General features: G+C 44.6%; 1 protein-coding gene and 1 long non-coding RNA gene across 3 annotated transcripts in view; one reads left to right on the forward strand and one right to left on the reverse strand.

Moving 5' to 3' along the window:
* LOC106893154 overlaps positions 1-5285 on the forward strand; it is a 17705-nt gene extending 12420 nt beyond the window's left edge. The window contains exon 4 of the long non-coding RNA XR_001413006.1: positions 3013-5285. This is a non-coding gene — a long non-coding RNA (uncharacterized LOC106893154). The remainder of the gene's footprint in view (positions 1-3012) is intronic.
* On the reverse strand, positions 704-16259 carry PSEN2 (presenilin 2). Of its 2 annotated transcripts, XM_014950875.1 has the most exons (11): positions 16175-16259; positions 11460-11656; positions 10557-10786; positions 9452-9593; positions 8809-8876; positions 8029-8249; positions 7090-7188; positions 5488-5565; positions 3914-4033; positions 3465-3583; positions 1655-1810 (listed from the first exon to the last, which is right to left on the reverse strand). In XM_014950875.1, the coding sequence occupies exons 2-11, from the start codon at positions 11601-11603 to the stop codon at positions 1655-1657; spliced, it is 1377 nt and encodes a 458-aa protein (XP_014806361.1). In that variant the 5' UTR covers positions 11604-11656; positions 16175-16259. The 2 variants fall into 2 exon arrangements, with proteins under 2 accessions (XP_014806362.1, XP_014806361.1); XM_014950876.1 differs by lacking the exon at positions 16175-16259 and having other exon boundaries at positions 704-1810; positions 11460-11648.
* Positions 16260-20876: the final 4617 nt, after the last annotated feature.

The raw sequence follows: 20876 nt of genomic DNA on the forward strand, positions 1-20876 counted from the left end.
TGTTCTTGTTAAATATCAAAGTAGATTAGCTCGAGTGAGTCTATTGGAAAAAGCACTACCTTAAAAACACGTAGTTCGAAGCCTTATCTAAAAAGTATTTTCAGAGATTAAATTCTGCATCTCTCAATGACATGGCATTATTCACAAACGCTTGCATAATGTTACATTTTGAAACACTGACATTGATCAGCTGTCAAAGAAAACAGAGCTTGTTTGCGTAATAGACACTCAAGTAAAAAGAAAAGAAAAAAAAGTATCACAGAACTTGGCTATTTTTAAAAAATTGGCTTGGAGTAGAAATGAAGTGATTTTTAGAAGTGGAGAAAATAGTAAGGTTCAGTCAGACCTGTATTTTTTACTGGCAAAAGTACTGTGATTTTATTATTTATTTTTGTAAATGAACTCACTTGAGGCTGTATAAATATCCCTAGCATTAACGATGCCTTATGTGGAGTAATGTAACAGCAGATTAAAGCTTGCACCCCCGTATTTTGATACAAACTATGACAGGGTATTTCCAAAAGAGTCCCTTTGACATTAAATAGCCTTTTTAAAATTTGTAATTTAAAAAAAATAATAATCTTTAAACAGTACCAAAAAGTAGGTAAACCAAGCCTCTATCAGTGAAAGAAAAAAAATCATCTTTAAACAGTACCAAAAAGTAGGTAAACCAAGCCTCTATCAGTGAAAGAGGACATCTTCATAAAAGGAAGGTAAATCTTTTTTTGGAGTGGTTACAACAATGCACAGAAATGAGACCAGAAATACACACAAGAAGTTACAGGTCAACTGATTTACTGGAGTTGTGCAGTAATTTCCACCTTACGGTAATTTGAAGATTGTCGTATGGACCCAGAAAAAGATTTACAAAAAGATAAAATGCTGGGAGAAGACAGAAAAAAAAAAGGTATTTGTTTTCCCACACTGAGGATGCAATGCACCAGATGGAACAGCCCTGCCCTCAGCTGTTACCTGCAGTGCTGGGTGCCCTCAGAACCAGGAGCCTGATGTCTAAACGTCCCACCATCCCGTCTAGATCCATCATGGCTCACAGGGGTCAGAATAAATAGCCATTTGGGGCAATTTCAACAGAAACTGTGTGCGCAGAAGCCAGGTTCTAAAGCCCAACCTCGCTTCTGTAATGCTCACAACCAGATGTAAAGCACTGCTCCGTTCTGAGCACACTGACTGCTCTGCTTTTTCTGATTACCACTTACTCGAACCACACGTTTGCACAACATTTCCAAAGTGTGAAGTGTTAGCAATTCCAGAGGGCAGTTAAACTTGACTGCAATACCAGGGCTAAAATGCTTTAGCTTCTGGAAGCACAGATCAGACCCTTCACCTCTCCAGTGTCCCGTGCTACGTACAACTTTCTGTGCTCACAGCAGCCAACGTGCACATCAAATAACATAAAAATAATGCTCTGCCACCAGCAGTGAGCCAGGTTTTTCACTGGGGTCCAAGAGGCCTGGGCAAAATTCTCAGTTCAACACATAACTATTAGATTTTTTAGTACACATCACTGTCACACAGTTAGTGTTTTCCTTACAAATATATGGCACTAAGTGTAAAACTTTATGACTTATTCCAAACAGTGTAACCATACTTCACAGCAAAGCTTTAAAAAAGAATCCTCTAGTTCCCACTTCTTCTAAATGTACAGCTGGTGGGAGGCCAGGGTGTCCATGAACGGTCGCACGAGGTTGTCTGTCGAGAAGTAAAAGATCAAGCCAAAGGTGATGGAGATGGGAAGAGCAGGCAGCGCTTTCTTAAAAACAGCCAGTAATAAAAGAGTCAAGCATAAACCCTGCCAGAGAGAAGAGAATAAAAAAGGAGATATAGTGAGAAGCCCAGAAACGTATCTGTCATCAAGCTAATATAAAAATAATAAGCTATACACACTGTACCACAATTGAAGCCCACCTGGGCTACCAGTGGCCCAGCTTTCACACAAGTTGGCCGGGTATTTTCTTCAGCAATCTTGAGCCCAGCTCTTTGCTGAGGAAGCAGTACAAACAGCTAGTGCTGATATACACCTGACCCCAAGAGGTTAATTCATTTACAGGTTATTTTGCATTTTGTTGTATGCCATTATGCATGAAGTACTGATCCAGTAGATAAAAGCACATAATCCTGGTGAACTGCATAGATAAGGAGATACTCTGGAGGACTAATACACAGTAGCATGTACTTCTAACACCTTCACAGTTTTCCAGGTCTCTTGGGGTAAAAAAAAGAACAAAAAAACCACCCAAAACCAAAATATCCACTGCTGGTTTTTTGACTGTATTGCTTACTGTGATAGGTGAATTCTGGATAGCAGGCCAAGATCTGTTTTCTTGAGCATGTGTGAAAGCTTTTGTACCTTTTGAGTGGACAGTATTGCTAAGTGCATTTAGGCATGGATTCCTTCTCTCATTTGAGCCCTTTTTTCTTCCTTTGTGATGACAAAACTTCAGAGACACCAGGCTCCAAAAAATTACACACCACCATAGAAGAAATAGAATGGGTCATTTGGCCACATGGACAGACAAGAGAGTGCATTTGTCCCAGCAAAAGTGCCCTGAACCCCAGAATACGGAGCTAAGCTGATCCTATGGGTTTCTCTGACCAGTGAGGTAGAAAAGCTACTCTCAATACACTTTATTTGTTAGTCCTCATGCTTTTTGATCCATGATCTTCACAAAAGAAAGTCACTCTCTTTCACCATCCTTGGGATCTGAATGGGGAAACAGAGGCCCAAGGAAGACATGACAATTCATTTTCTTCTACCATCTAGAACTCCTGCCGTTGCCCTTCTGGTTAGTTTCTCTGAAGTTGTTGGTGTAAACAGCAAGTTCCTAGTAATTATTTTCTACCTAGGTGAAAGCTCAACAGTGTGAACAGTGTGTGGTCATTATACCTGGCAGGGCTGAGTATTTAGCAGTTACAATATGACTGTCATCTGCTTTTAATAATAATTTCCATGGATTTTTTAAGTCTCCTTCCTTCCTGTTTTTTTTTCCCCAGCGTGAACACAAGAACAAAATAGGTCTTCATCCTCTTATTTAGCCATTCTCCTTCACAAAAGGTAGTTAACCTTTTCAACTACACTGGGTAATCAACGTGGAGTTCATAATATTGACTCTTGGGGCTGACAGAAGTCCCCAGTCTTTAACACTAAAGCAAAGATACTAACAGTTCAGCTGTAACTGTTTTCCCTGGGGATGTTTCACCCCCCACCATCTCCACACTTGGCTCTACTCTTGGGAATCCTCCCCTCTCAGCCCTTATCATTCATCTTCTCCGAGTGGCTGTTTAAAGCCTGCCTTTATGGCCAGCATCAAGTTGGGAAATCCACTGGTGGTTTCTCCTAAAGACCCAGCACGTTACCTGCACAGGTTTAGCACCGCTCAGCTGCTGGTACTTCTGGCAACACCTAAACAGGCTGTAACAGAGTTTTGAAAAGCTTGCTCACTTACTATGAGGATGGCTACAAAGCAAGCCAGAGTGGTGTTCCAGTCTCCACTAGCTGTGGCAGCTGCTTTCCCGACGAGCACGCTGTAAAAAATGAAGTCTCCGAGGCCCAGCTTCACACCCCCTGAGAGAAGTGGAACAAAGACAACAATGTGTTACTTCTGCTCTTCTTGTTTTGCTTCCTCACGAACAAATTCTCGTCCCCTGGGGAGCAGGTGAAGGTTACTGCTTAAATTGTCTGCGTAGCCAAGAGATGTCACTGACACTACAATCCCAGAACAGATACTGCAGCAGCAAGAAGTGATACAGTCAGGCTTAGATCTTTGCTGCTTAACAAGTCACTATTCTTCCAATTCACTGCAATTAGGCCACAGAGGGTAACAGTGTTAACCACAAGTAAAAATGCCAGGTGCCAACTGACTATACGAAAAACAAGGTATGAAGCTTCCCTTACTTTCCTCCTCCTCGAGCTCCTCGAAAGAAGTGATGGGCCGGGTTGGGCCAGGACTCCTCGTCTCTGACCTCTGAGAGTCTGCATGCAAAGGGCTCCTGTGGTTCTCTCTCCCATCCTCAGCTTGGTTCCACAAGAAGAGCAGCCCCAAAAAAAGAAATGCAAGAGTTAGCTATATTTATAACTTGTTTTAATGCATGAAATCCACACTTCTGTGAAGCTTCTCTGGAATGGGTAAGCCCTTTGTTTCTGTATTTCTTTCATCAGGACCAGTTCAAGCAGAGACATTTAGTGAGTTTGAGAAAAACACATGTGCTATTATTTGAAACAGTTGGAAGGGTACGTGCTCAGGTATTTCGTAACTGGTAGTATGACAAAAATGGATGACTAAGAGGACTGCCATTTATGAGAAAAGTTCTGCCCTGAGTCACATTAACATCAGGCCTGGGTGTTCACACGTAGCAAATGGACATATTTCGTCGTTCACAGATTTAGGGAGGGGTTTTTTGTCCTTTAAAACACATCTAATAGAGACCTTGGTAGTACTTTTGGATGCAGCCAGTCTGTGATACAGTACTTTATCTGATAGTTCCTGTTTTTCAGAAGCACTCAAACTTTCCAGTTCATGTCAGTCTGACGGGATGCTGCCACTGCAGATGCGAGCAGACACTGATCTGGGGGAGACAAAGCTCCCTCAATGGCATTCTGTATGCCTCAGCATGTGCTTTGCTCCTGCTTTGTGTCCATTTTCAAAGCAGGATTGTGTCCCCCATGGTTTGTTAGTATGCCAGCTGCTTTATCCTGAAATAAGCGGCACGTTAAATTGTAAGCCTTAGCATACATTTATTGCCTTAACATAAAAAGGTACTGTCATCTCTGAAGTGCAACAGGATCAGGTGGGAAATCCTCCTGACACCACAAGTCGGATTTTATTCCATCACCTTAGGAACTGCAGGTTAACTTGCATTTCAAGAAGATAAAAACAAAGGCAAAAAAATTACCACAGGACCAACCAGAATGTAAACTTGGAACACACCAGCCACCGTTGGGCAACTGCCCAAACATAAGCCTTTACCCAAGAGTAAATGTAAAGACACTGATTTTCTTTGGCAGGGTAAGCCGTGCTGCACTTACAGCTCCGTAAAAGCAGGTCTGTTCCCTGGCAGTGGCCTGAATGCCATACACTGCAATGCACTTCAGTTCACCAGCTCATTGGCAGTGTCTTTATGAGCCTGTGTTGTAATTTACGATCCCCAGCTACTAAAAATGTAACCCCCCACTAGCCCACTCTCAGCTTTGACTTCGGTACATCTGAAGATGTGTGGTTTTTAGTTGGTTGCTTGGTTTTTTAAATAAAGGCAGCCTGAATACTGAAGCTTCCTACGTCATCTGGTCATCTTTACTGCCAGTACTAACAGCAGGTTTCAGAACATCACCAAGCTCTGGAACTAATGTAACATCACCGGAAAAAAATGCATCGGTCAGGATTCAGAGGCTTACATTTACTTGCAGCCTCAAACATACACATTATTTCCATGGGACAGTGCTCTGTATAGAAGAGTGACACGCAAGCAAACCTGCATCCCACGTCTGCTGACTTGGTCCTCTTGCTGCTGTGTCCGGCTTGGCCATCCCAACTGTCCACATCATAGCAGCTAGAAGAAAGAGAGAAAGCAATTAGCTACATAAAACATCCGTCACTACAGCTCAGAGGAGCTAAGTATTGAGCTGTCCCTAAAAGTACACAAGCTCTTGCCCCTGTAAATGCTTTTAAAACACTCACTCTTTGCTGGTTTTCTTAGGCACATGGAAGGCAAGGTGGGGAGAAAATTAAGACAGTGCATCCATTCAGTTTTTAAGAAAGTCCTAGAGCACAAATGGCTAAGAGTCAATATAGTCTTCTCTGCAGGCTAAAGAAAGCAAAAATGCAGAACCGGGGTCCTCATCTCCTTTTTTTCTTCCTGGCTCCTGACTCTTCTCTTCAAAGAAAAGAATTGCCCAGGAAATGATGGCATTACAAAAGGTAACCAGAGGTTAACATACACCACTTACTCCTCCTGTTCTGCTAAAGGTAAAGCCCACGAGCGAGGGATAAGCAGGAGCTGCCAGAGTGCCAGCTTTCTCTCTGCCTGTTTGTGTTTTTTGGTTGTTTCCTCTCAAAATATTGGCTATTTCTGTTTTGGTTCCAAGAACAACTAAAGGATGTTTGAGGGGTTTATTCTTGAGATGGATCCCTAAATTAAGAAGGAATACAAACCATTCTGAAATCAGTGGAAGGGAATTCAAATCAGCTGCTTATTTAAGTATGCACCAGCCTTCCTGTTTTTATAGAAGCTAAACTAGACAAAATAAGCCAAGGCAAACACAGTGCCTGCTTTTCCACTACAAGCTCAGCAGAGGTGATGTTTTTGCATCTAGAGGGAGCCACAGGATGTGGTCTTGCAATGGAGACGCTGACGATCTCCACAAGAACTTTTTGTTCAGAATTGCATTCTCCTTTAGAGAAACTCATTTATTAACTAAAACATAGGAGAGACTTCATCTAGATTGTCTCAGAGGCACCAGACATCATCATGGTTAGATAGTCCAAGCAAGCCAGAGAAGAGACAACTCTTTTTTTTTTTTGCAGCGTAATACTTGAATAAAGCCCTCTACAAAGCAAGCAGCCACACAAGGAACAATAAAGCTAATATATTCTAAGTACTGCCATTAGGTACCGTGCACAGAGCAAGAGGGGGCTATAGGAAGAATAAAACCTCATCACACCTTTAAAGTGTGTCTATGAAGAATATGCAAAAGGAGTAAGTCTATTCAGTGAGCATCCCCTAACGAAGCTTTTTTTCCATCATCTAATGATGAACTTTGCAAACACTTCTGTCCATCTAACCCAGGTTTTTGTGTGCAGAACAAAGGGGCACGTTCTGCACTGTATTCACAAAGGGTTAAGTCTACTTTTGAACATTTCAGTTTCATAAGGCAAACATGGAGTCCCCTTGGCTAATTAGACTTAGCACCATTTAAATCAATAAACAAGGCCTTCTATAAACAGTCTGTTCCGGAACATAAATGCACACCAATATTAGGGCAAAGAAGTAGCTAAAATAGTGCTTTTTGGTTTGACACAAAAAAGGTTGCGAGTTTAATCTGTCTAAAAACATAAACATTCTAATTTTACTCACAGGAATATATTAATGCAGGAAAAATGGGCTCATTTCTCTCCTGTGCAGTTTCTACCAGCATTCTCAGTGGCCCCTTGGGACAGAGAACAGCCATCAGGTCTGCAAAGAGAAAAGGGCCAGACAATCTCATCTCAAACTATCAGGATTATTTTACATTCTTAATCTTTAAAAAGCTATTTTTCCCTCAAAATTACATCTATAAATATTAACTGAATGATTTCCTGAATGGCAGTTTCTGCTGCTTTGCATAACTCTAGCTGTGCTAGTCCCTGAAGATGTCGTTCACTTAAAATACCATCCCCACAGCTTAATGTAATAATAAAAGAGTTTTCATTGTGCTAATCCTATAAAAAGCCTCTTGAGAATACCGTGTTATTTCTTTGAAAGTAGATGACAGAGTTCTGTCAAGGTGTTGAATTTAATTAAAGGAGGACTGGGGGTACCTTGTTCACGTTCCACAACCCTTCACCACGTACATTGACTCCGTGTTTCACACCAATAGAGGCCTTTGGTCCAGCTCCTCTTTGCCTGCCCTCTCTCCTCACCAATCCTAATGTTACCTCCCGGCTACCTCTTGTTCTGCAGGTTCTCCTGAAACTTTTCACTCATACCAAAAATCCATGATCTCTTGATAACCGTGAAGGAAACGTGCAAGACTATCAGGTTGCGACTGATAAAAATCCAACCACCCCTACCACGCAGTCAGATGCGGTTCAGTACTTCCCTGACTCGGTGTTCCACCTTGAAAGACATGATAGGAACGCAGTAGGTACACGAACAGTCAGCAAGAGACAAGCCAGGAAGTCTAATTGCCCATCTGCCTCTTTCTAAAGCCGTCAGCCACATAAAATGTGATTTTGAATGACATACACAGGCCTGAGATTGCCTCAGAGTAACCTCCCCACAAGCCACACCTCGAAAGTCACAACCCAGACTTACCATAGATGGAGATTGCACCTAGAATCACCCACGCTGACCACTCAGGTAGATATTTAATGAAAACCAGTGCCATTAGAGCACTGATCATAATGAGATATGCTTGCTGGAGCTGCAAGGGACCTTTCCAGTGTATGCAAATCATTCCAACAGCTCCAAAATTCCAGATGACTAGAAACAGAGTGGGGTAATCCATGGCCACGTTGTAAGTCTTCAATACTTCACTGGAATACAAGAAGAAAGTTTAGCTGAGCAATAAGACGGACTGACACTCAAAGGAGGAAGCAGGACAGAAGCAGCTCTCATCATGAAAGGGGAACTTGCCTTGTGGCCAACTGCTGCTCTCAGCACTTCAACAAGTGCCACTAGTGAGTTAAAAGCTTACCTGAGTTAAAGTTAAAAGTTCTACCTGAGCTGGGAGCTAAAGGAACGAGCTTGAAACCATTTGCTCTCTTGAGAAAAAGGCAAGGCAAATCAGAGAACTAACTCAGTACATAAAGTTCCTCTCCACTTCTGTCTCAATGCATAAAGCAGGGGTCCCATACCACAAGGTTCAGCCTGTTCGTTTCATGCTCATGGTATCACTTCCCAGTGATTTCTGTAGAGTAGGCACTGAAAAATCAGGCACTGCCTATCAAAGACAGCTTTTTTTTTTTTTAAATGGAAAATGAGGTCTCATTCTAACAATTTTTGAACATCCCTTCCCTTGTTCAAGTTGGGGATTTTCTGCAGAGAGATGAAGCAGCCCTGAACTGCCAGGTTACCTGCATCATTCCCACTTACCCGAGATAGATGTAGGTAAAGAGGAAGAGCAGCATCAAAGAGGACAGGATCAGCCAGCCATGGATGAACTATCAAGGGCAAGAAGAAACAGTGACTGAAGGGGCTGTTACCACTCACACAGGTCACAGCACTGCATGCACTATTGACAGACTATTGCCCTACAGGCTCCTTCACTCCTCCTCCAATTTCCCAAGGCCCTGAGCACCACAAAACCTGGATGTGCCTTTCCCTCCAAGCCCTGTCCCCTGCCACCAGAGCTTCTACAGGCAGGAAGAACACCAACCAGGTCCCACAAAGCTTGCCTGAAACTTCCTAAGAGAAGGTGTTTGCAGTAAAAGGTATAACTTAGTCCGCTCGTACAAACTGCAAAACTTCATGATCAGATGGAGAAGACTCAGACCTGACTTAAATAAAGTCAAGCCTTGGTTTTAAGAGCCTACCATTAGTGACAAAATAAAAGCAAAGTATATTTGGGGGCACAGCTCCATCACCGCTGCCAAAGGCTTCTGTACAATACCATTCTTGCTATGACTAAGCGTGGACTAGCCAGAGCACTGCCTGTATTTCTCCCTGACCTGCAAGCCCCACTTGAACTCAGATTTGTAGCATGTAGGTGGAAAACACTCCAGCAGGAACGCTTTACCTTGTAGCAGCGGTATTTATACAGCAGAACTAGGAACACCGTCATCACAACGATGACACTGATCATTATGATGGTGTTCAACACCGAGTTCAAGAGACGTTGGCCTACGGAAGGGGTGTCCTCACTGAAAGGGGTGTAGATCCTGCAATATAAAGCAAAAGCCACATAAAGTACATATATTCTAAGTAACTGCCCCAAGATAAAACCAGACCTCTCTGCGTGTTGGAAAGAAAGGGAGGTGTGACTGCCAAGGACAGCAAACATGAGACGTAGCCTCTGAAAAGGCTGGGCTCCAGTTAATTATCAGCTAAAGATTAGTGGTCTCTATCAAAAGGACATTCCTACAGAGAAGCTGCGGCTGGCAGAGCTCTAAAAAAAAGACCTAGAGCGTTAATTACATCATTTAAGTTTAGTAACTTCTGTCCAGGCCGCAAATTTTTATCGCATGCTCTGGGCCCTCTCCATGATAACTATAAGGATACATCCCAGGGGGGAGACCCTTTCTTTCCACACTTGGTAGGAGAGTCTTGGACTCTTATCCCCTCTCATCACCCCGCAGCCCCCCGATTTTGTTTCCTTTGGTTCAGTTCAAAGGGAACCACAGTCCCTATTTCTCCACCCGCCTGGTGAAGCCCAGGTTGAGCCCCAGGAGTGCTCACAGTACACGGTCAGCAAGAGCTGGATGGAATTACGTATCCACACCACAAGTCTCTAGGAACCAGAAATGGCGTCAGGAAATGAAACACTCATCCAAATGAAGATGCTCTTCCCTGATTGCTGCCAGCTAGCGAGTGACCAGACTAGGAGTTCAGCCTGCCGCGTGAAGCAACTTCGTTATTATGCTGCTCACAAGCTTCACTTAAGGTGCCCTAATGACAGTGCTAATGAATCAGTATAACGCAGGCATGGAAAAAACTTCCACAGATGAGCGTAGCACCCTTTAGTAAGATCTCTGTGTGTTTACACAGCCACCTTTAGCTGTGTAAAGGTTCTCCCAACCTGCCACGGCTACACTCTGTGCACGCAGACATAGGTGCGTGCGTGGAACGTGTGTGTAAAGCAAGGGATCCCACGTACTCGAGCCTATTTTGAAGACCCCACTTACAGCTGCCCGTTTTTCTCCGTATAGAAGCGCACTGACTTTATGGTGGCGACGACAACAATCATACAAAGGGTGACAGGCACAAAGAGCATGATTACATGCTTTGCTCCATATTTCAGAGTCAGTTCCTCCTCTTCGTTTTCCGAGGCGCTTTCTCTCACTGGAACACCCGAGTTGGACACATCCCCATCAGCAATATTGTTAGGGCTACGGCTGCTACCTGTTCGCCTCTTCTGAAAAGAAACATTAGCAAATATGTAAGACCTTCTTTTCTTTGTGTTCAAAGCTTCATTCCATCATATTTCAACTTGTTCCTAATAGGACAGTACCAACTGAGGCAATGCAATTATAAACTCCAATACAAACAGGCTGTAATGGAGGTTTTTTAACCAAAACCATGGTTTTCTAAAGGCTTCTGCAAGTGCAAATATGTAGATGGACACATGAAGGGCAAGGTGCTCAGAACTGAGAGAAGAAATGTCATCTGAGGTGGCATAAGCTTGATCTGTTCCTCCTCCCACAGCAACGCTACGCTTGCTTTTCCCTGCTGCTTTGCTGGCAGCAGGACTGGCTGCATTTGACCAGAGCAGACAAAGCATTTGCTGGCAAAACAAGAAGGCTAAAAAGGATATCCTGCCAGAATCATATGTGCATCAGGTACTGATTAAAAGCCCGTATCTTTACCAAAAGGAAGGAAAAGGGAGGAGTATATATGGAGTTAAAAAGGAGGGGAGAAGTCATACCGGAGGAAATGGGAACAGGCACTGTTGCTGCTGGCTGAGAGAGGGACACCAGAGGAACAGCACTGGCCAAAGCCAGACTCTGCTGGGAGGGATGAAGGGGTAGCAGGGCTATATCCACCATCACACCTTATTTTTTCCCTCCCCGGGAAGGCCGCAGACCTACCCTATGTGCCTGTGCTCCCCCTGCTTCCGAGGCTTGCAGACCATCCTGGTAGGAGGGTACCGGAGGGCTCTCTGCAGACATCAGAGATGTTCTCTCATTGCAGGGCTCCTCCTCGCTGTCCGAGTTGTTCATGAACGTGATCATGGTCGACTTCCCAGGGAGCACTCAGGAGGAGCACGTCCAAGTGCTACTCGAGGCTGAGGGGACAAGCAGAGCAGAAGAAATGAGGAACAGTGAACACTACAGCGCACGCATCTGGAAGTCTGAAGAGGAGATGCAATTTCAGCAGGGAGGCTACAGCACGCTGTGTAGCTCCATCTCCTTCTAACAGCTGATTTAGCCTGCTGTCACCCCAGGCATGACAACCCAGTGACTTTTACGGTCAGGGAGAACAGCAAAACGCAGCCCTGAAGCAAATTAATCCTTTTTCTTCACCACAGCTTTCACAGTTGCTGCCTCTCTATTGTCCCTTTCCCATTAGTACACCTTCATTTTCATAAAGGTGGTTCCTCAGAGCTTAAAGTTGGTTTTGCATGGGCCAAACAAAGCTTCGCCTCAAAGGCTGGCTGCCTGCTAGAAAGCAGAGAGAGCTCAGCTCTCACGCAACGCTCCCGCAAGCATCAGAAGTTTCTTAGTAACCCGGAGCCTTGGCTTTACACAAGCCACTAACCAGGAATTACATGCCATCTTCCCTGTTACAACTGTTTATTAACTGGATGATTTTCATAAGCGGTTCTTCTCTTTGCCGATGGACAAGGAGAGGTTTGTGTAGAAAGAAAAAGACCTGTCTCCATAGGTGAGCCACTTTTTTTTTTTCCCTTCCTTATGTTGCCTTGTGATTAAAAGCAAAACCACTTGGATGGGCAACAACTCAGAAGTATAAAAGTCAGGGCTAGAAAAGTTTGGCCTCTTTCCACCTACTGCTGTGCAGAAAAACAAGCAAAGCAGTGGCACAGCGTGGAGAGGAAAGGAACAGCTCGTCTTTCTAGACACCAGAGAGAAAAGGTGCACTGCCTTGGATATTACAAACCAACCTTCAAGCCAGTACTTCAGGAAGCTCTAAAGGCAGGTGGTAGGAAAATTCCTTTTCCCATTTATTGAGTCAGCTTAACAAAGTAACTGAAGTAAATAAGGATAATTCAGTCGCCTTCCGATTCTCAGCCATCTGTCCTTAACCAAAACCAGACCTCTAACGCATTGTAAAGCTGTAATATCTACAAGAACACCTCCTCCTCTGCAGGATTTTACCCAAGTATCTTGCGACAAAAAGCTTGTATGTTTCCAGCTCAGCAGAGGAAGCTGAAGAAGCCACATGACTTGGACGCTGTCACTTAAATCTGAATCATGTATTCCCTGTCCAACCAGTACATTATGCTGTCTACCAGACAGCTTGAGAGGTCAGAGTGGATACTTCGAAGATCTGTGAGATATTCTTGCTTTTCACCACAGAATCTGAAAATCATTTTGGAGGAAGAAAAGAGGGAGGAGCAGCAGATTCCCCTGTCTTTCACAACCTCCTCAATACATCTGGCACCTTCAAGAAATTTTAGAATGCCAATCTGCCCAAGTGAAACCTTGTCTTCCAAGCCCTTCATATCATTTTGTTCCTCTCAGTGATAAAAGTGGTACAGTTACAGGAAACAAAGGGGTAACCCTCGAGCCAGGCCAGTCAGTTTCACAGTAATACTGTGCTCTTACTGTGTGAGTGCCCAAAATCTCCACTCCAGCTGCTTAACATGGTCTACCAGCTGAATATGCTCATAATTTAGAGTTGAGAACTGAGATTCTGGTTCAGTTTCAGGACTTAGCTCTTCTTTAAGAAAGCCAGGTACATAAAGTCATTCAATCGTGACATACTTCTGGATCTGTGAACAGGTTAAGTTATGCATGCCATGGGATTTGTGACCCACAGAATTTAAACAACTCTCAAAACCTTCTCCCCGTGTCACAAACCAGGGAAACAAATAAAGATCTGCTCTCTGATAGTTTGAAAATACTAAAGAACTTTTTCTCCCAGCATTCAAGAAACCACAACACAGTTTTTGCTACGCGAACAGAGCAATTCTGCAGAGGATTTAGAAGGGACAGCCAATTAGCCTACTTTCAACACCCTAGTTGTGCCCACTGGAGGAGTTAAAACAGTAGCAAAACCACCGTACTAATTACTGACTGCCACAATTACACGGAAAAAGAATCTTATGTTGTAACACAGCTGGACTTTTTCTGTTATTGTCCCTCAACAAGGAGACGGACAAATGCAAAGATGCAAAAATCCTTCTGGTCATCAGCAGCCTCAGGCCTGAACACAGCTTTACTGTCCCTTATTTACAAGGCTTTGGTTTCAGTGAGGACTGTCACAAACAGACTCCGACGTAGCTGGGATTTTACAGGAGCTCCTGTGGCGGGGGGGTGTTTGACATACAGTTTGCAGAGGCAGGAACACCATCCCTCCCCACCACAGAATTTGTCTAACGCCACTATTTATTCATCAGAGCTGTACTTTGAACTGGCACCAAGGCTGTGCCGGCTGCCGGAGAGAGCTTTGGTTTAAGCAAGTGGGTCCTTCAGGGGAGGAAGGACCAGCCTGGTCGCTCTCACACCCACCTGGAAATGCAAGCTTTATCTATATTCACAGAAAGCTATAGAGCACAGTCTACCAAACACAATAAACAAAGGAGGTGAACAACACGAGCCAAACCATCATCAAACTGCCCCAGCAGGAATCAGGCAAGGTTTTCCTCTTTTCCTCTGTGGATGCATTCAAACCATTAGGTCCCATCCCAAAAAAAAAAAAATTAAAAAACAATAATATAATGACACAAAGTTTAAGAGGCAAAAGACCAAACTCTCAAAATGACACAATGTTTAAGAGGCAAAAGACCAAACTCTCAAAACCACACGGCAAAAATGAAAGAGAACAAGAACTAGGTCAGTAGTAAGTACTTCTTCTAACGGAGCAGCTGAGGTGGGAATACAACTCCTGCTTTATAGCTGTCTTGTGAAGCCCGCGGGAGAGCAGGACTCACCATTTCTCTCGTTCCAGATACCCTCTGTGCAAGGGACCTCTCTCCTCAACTGCGATAAATCAAGTTTATGGACTTTGATGAAACTGGGGCAATTCACACTAACGTTAGGATCCAGCCTCAGTTTGCCTTTTAATTTCAACCCACGAACCCACCTAAATCCTTTGCTTTGCGTTTCATCCACCGCAGATAACACCAGTACAACACACAGCACAGAACAGCTGCTATAGGCTGGCAGAATATTTAATAATCCCCTTGAGAGCTAAAATTCCTGCTTAGACGCATTGTTGTTCTCTTTAATGGCAGTTAAACGGAGAGAATTAGTTTTCCTTTGCTATATTTAGATCGAGGAAAGGCTTTGGGCTGGCATTGACAGCCTGATCTCCTCAGTTTCAGCTTTGGTAATCTCTGCTGCTGGTAAATATGAAGAAGAGGGGAAAAAAATCTTTGAAGAAATCCTAAGTTAAGACCAAAATTAGGGGGAAAGATTTCCAGGCGCTTGCTGATAACTAAAGCCAGAATGTGCACGCTGCTGAAAGGACAGGGAACTTAAAACACACGGAGTCAGTGGTCAAAAGTGGTTGGCTTTCAGCTCCAGAACGCAAAAATAACAAAATGTGAGATACTATGGGAAGCTGCAGAGATTTGTAGCCCTATTTCTCCTCGTTAGGGCACAGCAGCATAGCTGAACTAGCACTGCTTTCCTTCGCCCCACAAGGGAGGCACCGTCTGGCCCCAAAGGGGATATTTTGCTGGCAGAGCTGAAATTACACCCTCCCCAAGAGGGTGACGAGGGACAATTTTGCCAGCATCGAGCCCGAACGCAGCAAACAGCCAACTTCTCCTCACAGCCCCACAGACCTCAAAGTCTGGGTCAGACCCAAGGGGTAGAAACAGCTACTCGCCTGGACACTGCCTGGGGACACCCCGGGCCAGCGGGTGACACAGCAGGGACACCCAAGGACACCCACCGTGGGGCTGAGCAGGAGGTGCTGGGCTTCCTCAGCCCCCCAGGTGACCAGTATGGCCACCGCACAGCAGCTGGTGGGGAGAGAGAAAGAAAAAGACAATAAATACTTTAAAAAAAATTTTTTAAAAAAGGGAAAAAAGACTCAAAAAGCCCTGCCAGGCAGAGACTTAGCCGGAGGCCAGGAGGAGACCTTGCCCCCCCACAGGCGCTTCCCCCGGCTGCCCTTTCTAATGCTCAAAAAAAAAACCAGTTTCCTTTGAATTCCCGGCAGCGCTTCCAAATGAAATGCCGGGCTGGAGGCAGGAACGCCACCGCCCAGCAGAAATACAGACACACACACATATATATATATATAAAAAAAGTGTATATATTTAACACGTATAGAAAAATGTGTATTTTATCTATACACACACATCTAATATGCACATATATATATATAAAAGCACACATATATAACTTTCACTACAACGAGCCAAGGCTGCGGGACCTCCTTTCCGCCCCCCCCCGCCTTTCTGCCGGGCCCCGGCGTGGAGCGGAGCGGCCTCGCACGGCTCCGGCAGCGCGGCCAGCCCCAGCCCCCGGGAGAACGCCGGCCAGGCCCCGTCCCTCCCTATCGGGAGGACGGCCAGAACCCAACCCAACCCAACCCAACCCAACCCATCCCGCCGGTAACCGAGCCCCCTCCCGGCCCCACCGGGGCAGCCCGACCCGCCGCTGTTTACCTGCTCCCGGCACGGACCGCGCTCCCCTCCGTTCCCATTGGCTCCAGCGCGCTCCGGCCTCAACGCCGAGGCCAAGGGGGACGAGCGCGCTCGCCCATTCGCCGCAGCGGCTGTCGCTCGAGGGGTGTCCCCGCCTACTAATCCACTCTGCTCCAATGGGAGGGGAAGGTGGGAAGAGAGACGGCCAATAGGAAGGCGGCTCTCCCCTCCCTCAGCGCCTTCCCCCCGGAGGTGAGGCGGCCTGTGGTGGGTCTGGCCCGGGGGTAGGCGGGCCTGAGGCGAGGGGGAGGAGCCGTGCCTCCCGCAACCGGGCGCCGGTGAAAGGCGGATTTAAATTAATAGTTTAGAAGTGCTTGATTAACTGAGCCGGCGGCGGTTTTTAAGGCGTTTTAATGCTCATCAGCGGCCGGCAGTAAATGGAACAAGCGGTGCAGAGTGTGCAGAGCCGGACTGTCATGGAGAGGTGAGGGGCCAGTGGGGAGTCACAGGCGACAGGACAAGAGGAAATGGCTATGGAGAGGTGAGGGGCCAGCGGGGAGTCACAGTCACAGGCGACAGGACTAGAGGAAATGGCCTCAAGTTGCGCCAGGGGAGGTTCAGGCTGGATATTTGGAAAATTTTTTTCACTGAAAGGGTTCTCAGGCATTGGAATGGGCTGCCCAGGGAGGTGGTTGAGGCACCATCCCTGGAGGTGTTCAAAAGACGGGTTGATGTAGTGCTGGGAGGTATGGTTTAGTGATGATCCTTGTTTGTTGTGTGGGTGTCTATTCTTGTCAGTTAGGTTGACGGTTGGACAAGATGATCTTTAAGGTCCCTTCTAACCTAGAAGATTCTGTGATTCTGTAAGTCCAGAAACCAGAGGGAACGGCCAAAGAGTGGTCGTTTTGGGGTGGTGTCTGACCTCTGCTCGGGTTGTAGATCAGAGGGATGAATGCAGGAACATTACCATCATTTCCTATAGGTGTGAGAAATTTGTATTTTAAGAACATAAGCCTTTTTTTAAAAAAAATAAAAATCAAAGTGAAATTGGTGTGCTGGTAAGCAAGGTCATCCTGTGGGCAGATGAAGCTGTTTTTCCACACAAACCCTGTTGTGACCCTGTATCAAGCAAAATTAAGATTCTGGCAGCTCTGTAGAGCTTGCTCAACCTCAAGCACAGACCCAGGGAGTACCTGCAGCAGAGCTTCACCTTCCTCTTTGCTTCATGCTGTCCGTGTTGATCTTGCACATGAGAGAAGAATAAGATGGCAATGAAGGAGACACGAGGTACAATAGACACAAAGCCTGTTGTGACCCTGTATCAAGCAAAATTAAGATTCTGGCAGCTCTGTAGAGCTTGCTCAACCTCAAGCACAGACCCAGGGAGTACCTGCAGCAGAGCTTCACCTTCCTCTTTGCTTCGTGCAGTCCGTGTTGATCTTGCACATAAAAGGAATGAAGAGTAACATGGCAATGAAGGAGACACGAGGTACAATAGCTCAACTTCCCCACTATTTCTCATGGGAGAAAATGGAATCTTTTTGCTGATTCCAAGTCCAAGTTGGCCATCACATTCTTTCCCCCGAATTTCCTGCACGGTATTGGTGACAAGTGAGACAACTTTCTTATACCTGTGATCTTTATAACAAGCCACTTTGCACAGCAAAAAAGTTATGTGTGAAATTCTTCAGAGCCCCAGAGAGAGGCTTGTCAGGGCATGGCCAGCTGTCCTTTGCCAACATCAAGTCAGTCTAGGAAAATTGATAAACTCTGTGTTTGGCTGCATTCTTCACCAGCAGATTTGATCTGTACGAAGCTATTCCCTGAGTTAGGAACAGATGTGTTTTCTTTACAGATGAATTTTCTTCATTTTTCACTAGCACCCATCATTATTTTCTTCCTCAACTCGCTCCATTTCTACCATATAATGGACAGAGCAAACTTTGGTGATTAATGCTTTTTTTTTCTTTTTTTTTTTTTGTCTATTCATCCCCATCCCTTTTTATGCTCTCTTTTCAAATTCTAACTTCATTTCACTGCCCTTCCTCTGGCCAGTTGCAGCCAGCAGCGTATCTGTATTTACCTTTGTCTTGGTAGATGCCAGGCCTTGCAAATAATTTGGTTGTATTATCAAGACCACATTCCTCAGAATTCTGAAGGAGGTTCCCCTTTTCCTCCAAACCCTGATATTTTAAGTAGTAATACTGAGTAGTCTTCATTTGCCTTCTGCTTTTTTAATATCTTAGGAGATTTTCATTGGCTAAAACCTGGTTTGCTATTTTTTCCCTCCAATATCACAGAGAAAGAAATGGTGCGGTTTTTCCACTTCCTTTTTCAAGCTGTAACTTCCATGCCACCCCGAGCCCCCTGAAATCAAGGCATGTAGATGCCTCTTGGGAAGCAAGCTCTCTTGGATTCAACAGCAAGTAACACATACTCCATTCAGCATGGCCATGTGGATTTCAAAGCCTGTAAATGCCATGCTCCCCATCCCTTTTTATGCTCTCTTTTCAAATTCTAACTTCATTTCACTGCCCTTCCTCTGGCCAGTTGCAGCCAGCAGCGTATCTGTATTTACCTTTGTCTTGGTAGATGCCAGGCCTTGCAAATAATTTGGTTGTATTATCAAGACCACATTCCTCAGAATTCTGAAGGACGTTCCCCTTTTCCTCCAAATCCTGATATTTTAAGTAGTAATACTGAGTAGTTTTCATTTTCCTTCTGCTTTTTTAATATCTTAGGAGATTTTCATTGGCTAAAACCTGTTTTGCTATTTTTTTCCTCCAATATCACAGAGAAAGAAATGGTGCTGTTTTTCCACTTCCCTTTTCAAATGGAAGCTGTAACTTCCATGCCACCCCGAGCCCCCTGAAATCAAGGCATGTAGATGCCTCTTGGGAAGCAAGCTCTCTTGGATTCAACAGCAAGTAACACATACTCCATTCAGCGTGGCCATGTGGATTTCAAAGCCTGTAAATGCCTTAATAAAAATTCGCTTAATTCCATGGTCATTTTCTGTACCCTAAAGCGGGATGCTCATAATCAGACCACAAGATGTCTTTGCTAGCTGCCTTCATTCTTAATTGCTGGGTGGGCTTTATTTCCTTCTTCTTGGGGCTGAAGGGATGGGAACTGGTTTTACAAACCCAGTTGGCCTTTCTCAGCAGCTTTAGGAGCTCCACTTGCAGCTTTTTTTTCTCGCTTAAAAGTGCTGCTTTTGAGTATGAAGGGCTCTGGGAAAAGATTACATTAACATGAACTACACAGGTGTCTATTCAGATCTCTGGCCTGAAGTTTAGAGACAAACAAATTCCTTGTGCTTCTTTCCACATTCTTATGGGATCCTCCCTTTTGCTCTCACCCTGTTGGACACGTGCAGAGAGATCTAGGTCTCGTGCAACCTAACAAAGGGGTTTTGAAAAAAATGACATGTACTGCAACCTTCATGAAAGCACAAGAACTGATGGCACTGGGGCTGGAGGTATGTGAAACCCAGCTGTCTTTCTGAGAACATGTATTCTGCCTGGCTCCTTTGTAATTTTTGGTGGCAAAAATTCGCTTAACTCCATGGTCATTTTCTGTACCCTAAAGCGGGTAAGAGGGAGAAAAGGAGTAGTTTCAGTCTCTCCTTCCTTGAGAGTTACTGCCGTCCAGCTTTCAGTCAGAACGTCCCTCCGTGTGTTTTTAACCAGCAGCATCACATGAGAAGCATCTGACCTGAGAGCGAGTGAAAAGTCTCTTTGAGCAAAGCCCTGCACTCTGTTCATATGGCCATCAAAAACATTTGTGCTTTTTGTCCCTCTCCTTTAAACAGATCCGTGTACTCTTTTTCTTGAAAAATCTCTCACAGGTGAAGTTTGCCTGTTCCTTTGGAAAATCATGTGATAAAGCCCCATCACAGCTTTTTGACTTGGGAGATCAGCGTCTCTTGCCAGAAGCAATTGTCACCAGGCTGGTGGTTATTCTGAAGTACATATTCTGTGAAATTGCCCTAATGTGCTCCATTTTAGTACTTAGACGTTTACAGTAGGAGATCTCAGGGAGCTTTTGGTCGTAAACTGTTACAGTCCTCCAAATATATCCAAGGAATTGTGACTGGTTTATTTTGGGAGGTATAAATAATAAACGGAAATAGGACTACTGACACAAATTCAAACACTGAGATGCTCCCTTGGCTTTTGAATGGAAACAGATAAAACACCATCTGTCAAAATAACGTTTAAACCTCTTATGCTTACACAGAATAAGATATGAATAGGGTCAGACCCAGCATATCTGAGGTTTTACACTAGAAGAGACAGCTCTTTCCAAGAGCCTTGCTCAGTTTATTCCACTCTGTAAATCTGCAGTCCCTCAAGGAAAGGTCATTACTGAATACCAGAGTAAACATTTTTCTCATAACTGAAGGAGATCTGCTCATTCCTAAGATTACTTGACATGCAGCCAGGGCTCGTGACAGAGTGCCGCTTGTGGATGAGTGTCACACACTGATGTCACACTTATGTGTTGATTTTTAAAGGGTGATCCCACATTGGTGTATCCATGTAGTCTCACATCCAACCAGACACTTTAGACTTAAGTCTAAACACCGGTACTGAAGAGTATGGCATATCCTTCTGTTTAAAACAGATATAAAATACAAATCTGAAGTCCCCCAGGCTGTAGACTATTGATCTGACTCTCGGAAGCACATCTCTGTCATAAGGGGATACTAACCAGTTGT

The sequence above is a fragment of the Calidris pugnax genome, unplaced genomic scaffold (assembly GCF_001431845.1).
Source record: "Calidris pugnax isolate Ruff unplaced genomic scaffold, ASM143184v1 scaffold24, whole genome shotgun sequence".
NCBI classification, from domain to species: Eukaryota; Metazoa; Chordata; class Aves; order Charadriiformes; family Scolopacidae; genus Calidris; species Calidris pugnax.

Coding starts and splice junctions, on each gene's coding strand:
- PSEN2 (XM_014950876.1), bottom strand. CDS start 11,603: ATGATCACGTTCATGAACAACTCGGACAGCGAGGAGGAGCCCTGCAAT. Junction 5,566..7,089: donor TCCTGCATTAATATATTCCT/GTGAGTAAAATT, acceptor TCTTTCTTCTAG/CTGCTATGATGTGGACAGTT. Junction 4,034..5,487: donor TCAGCAGACGTGGGATGCAG/GTTTGCTTGCGT, acceptor TGTGGAACCAAG/CTGAGGATGGGAGAGAGAAC.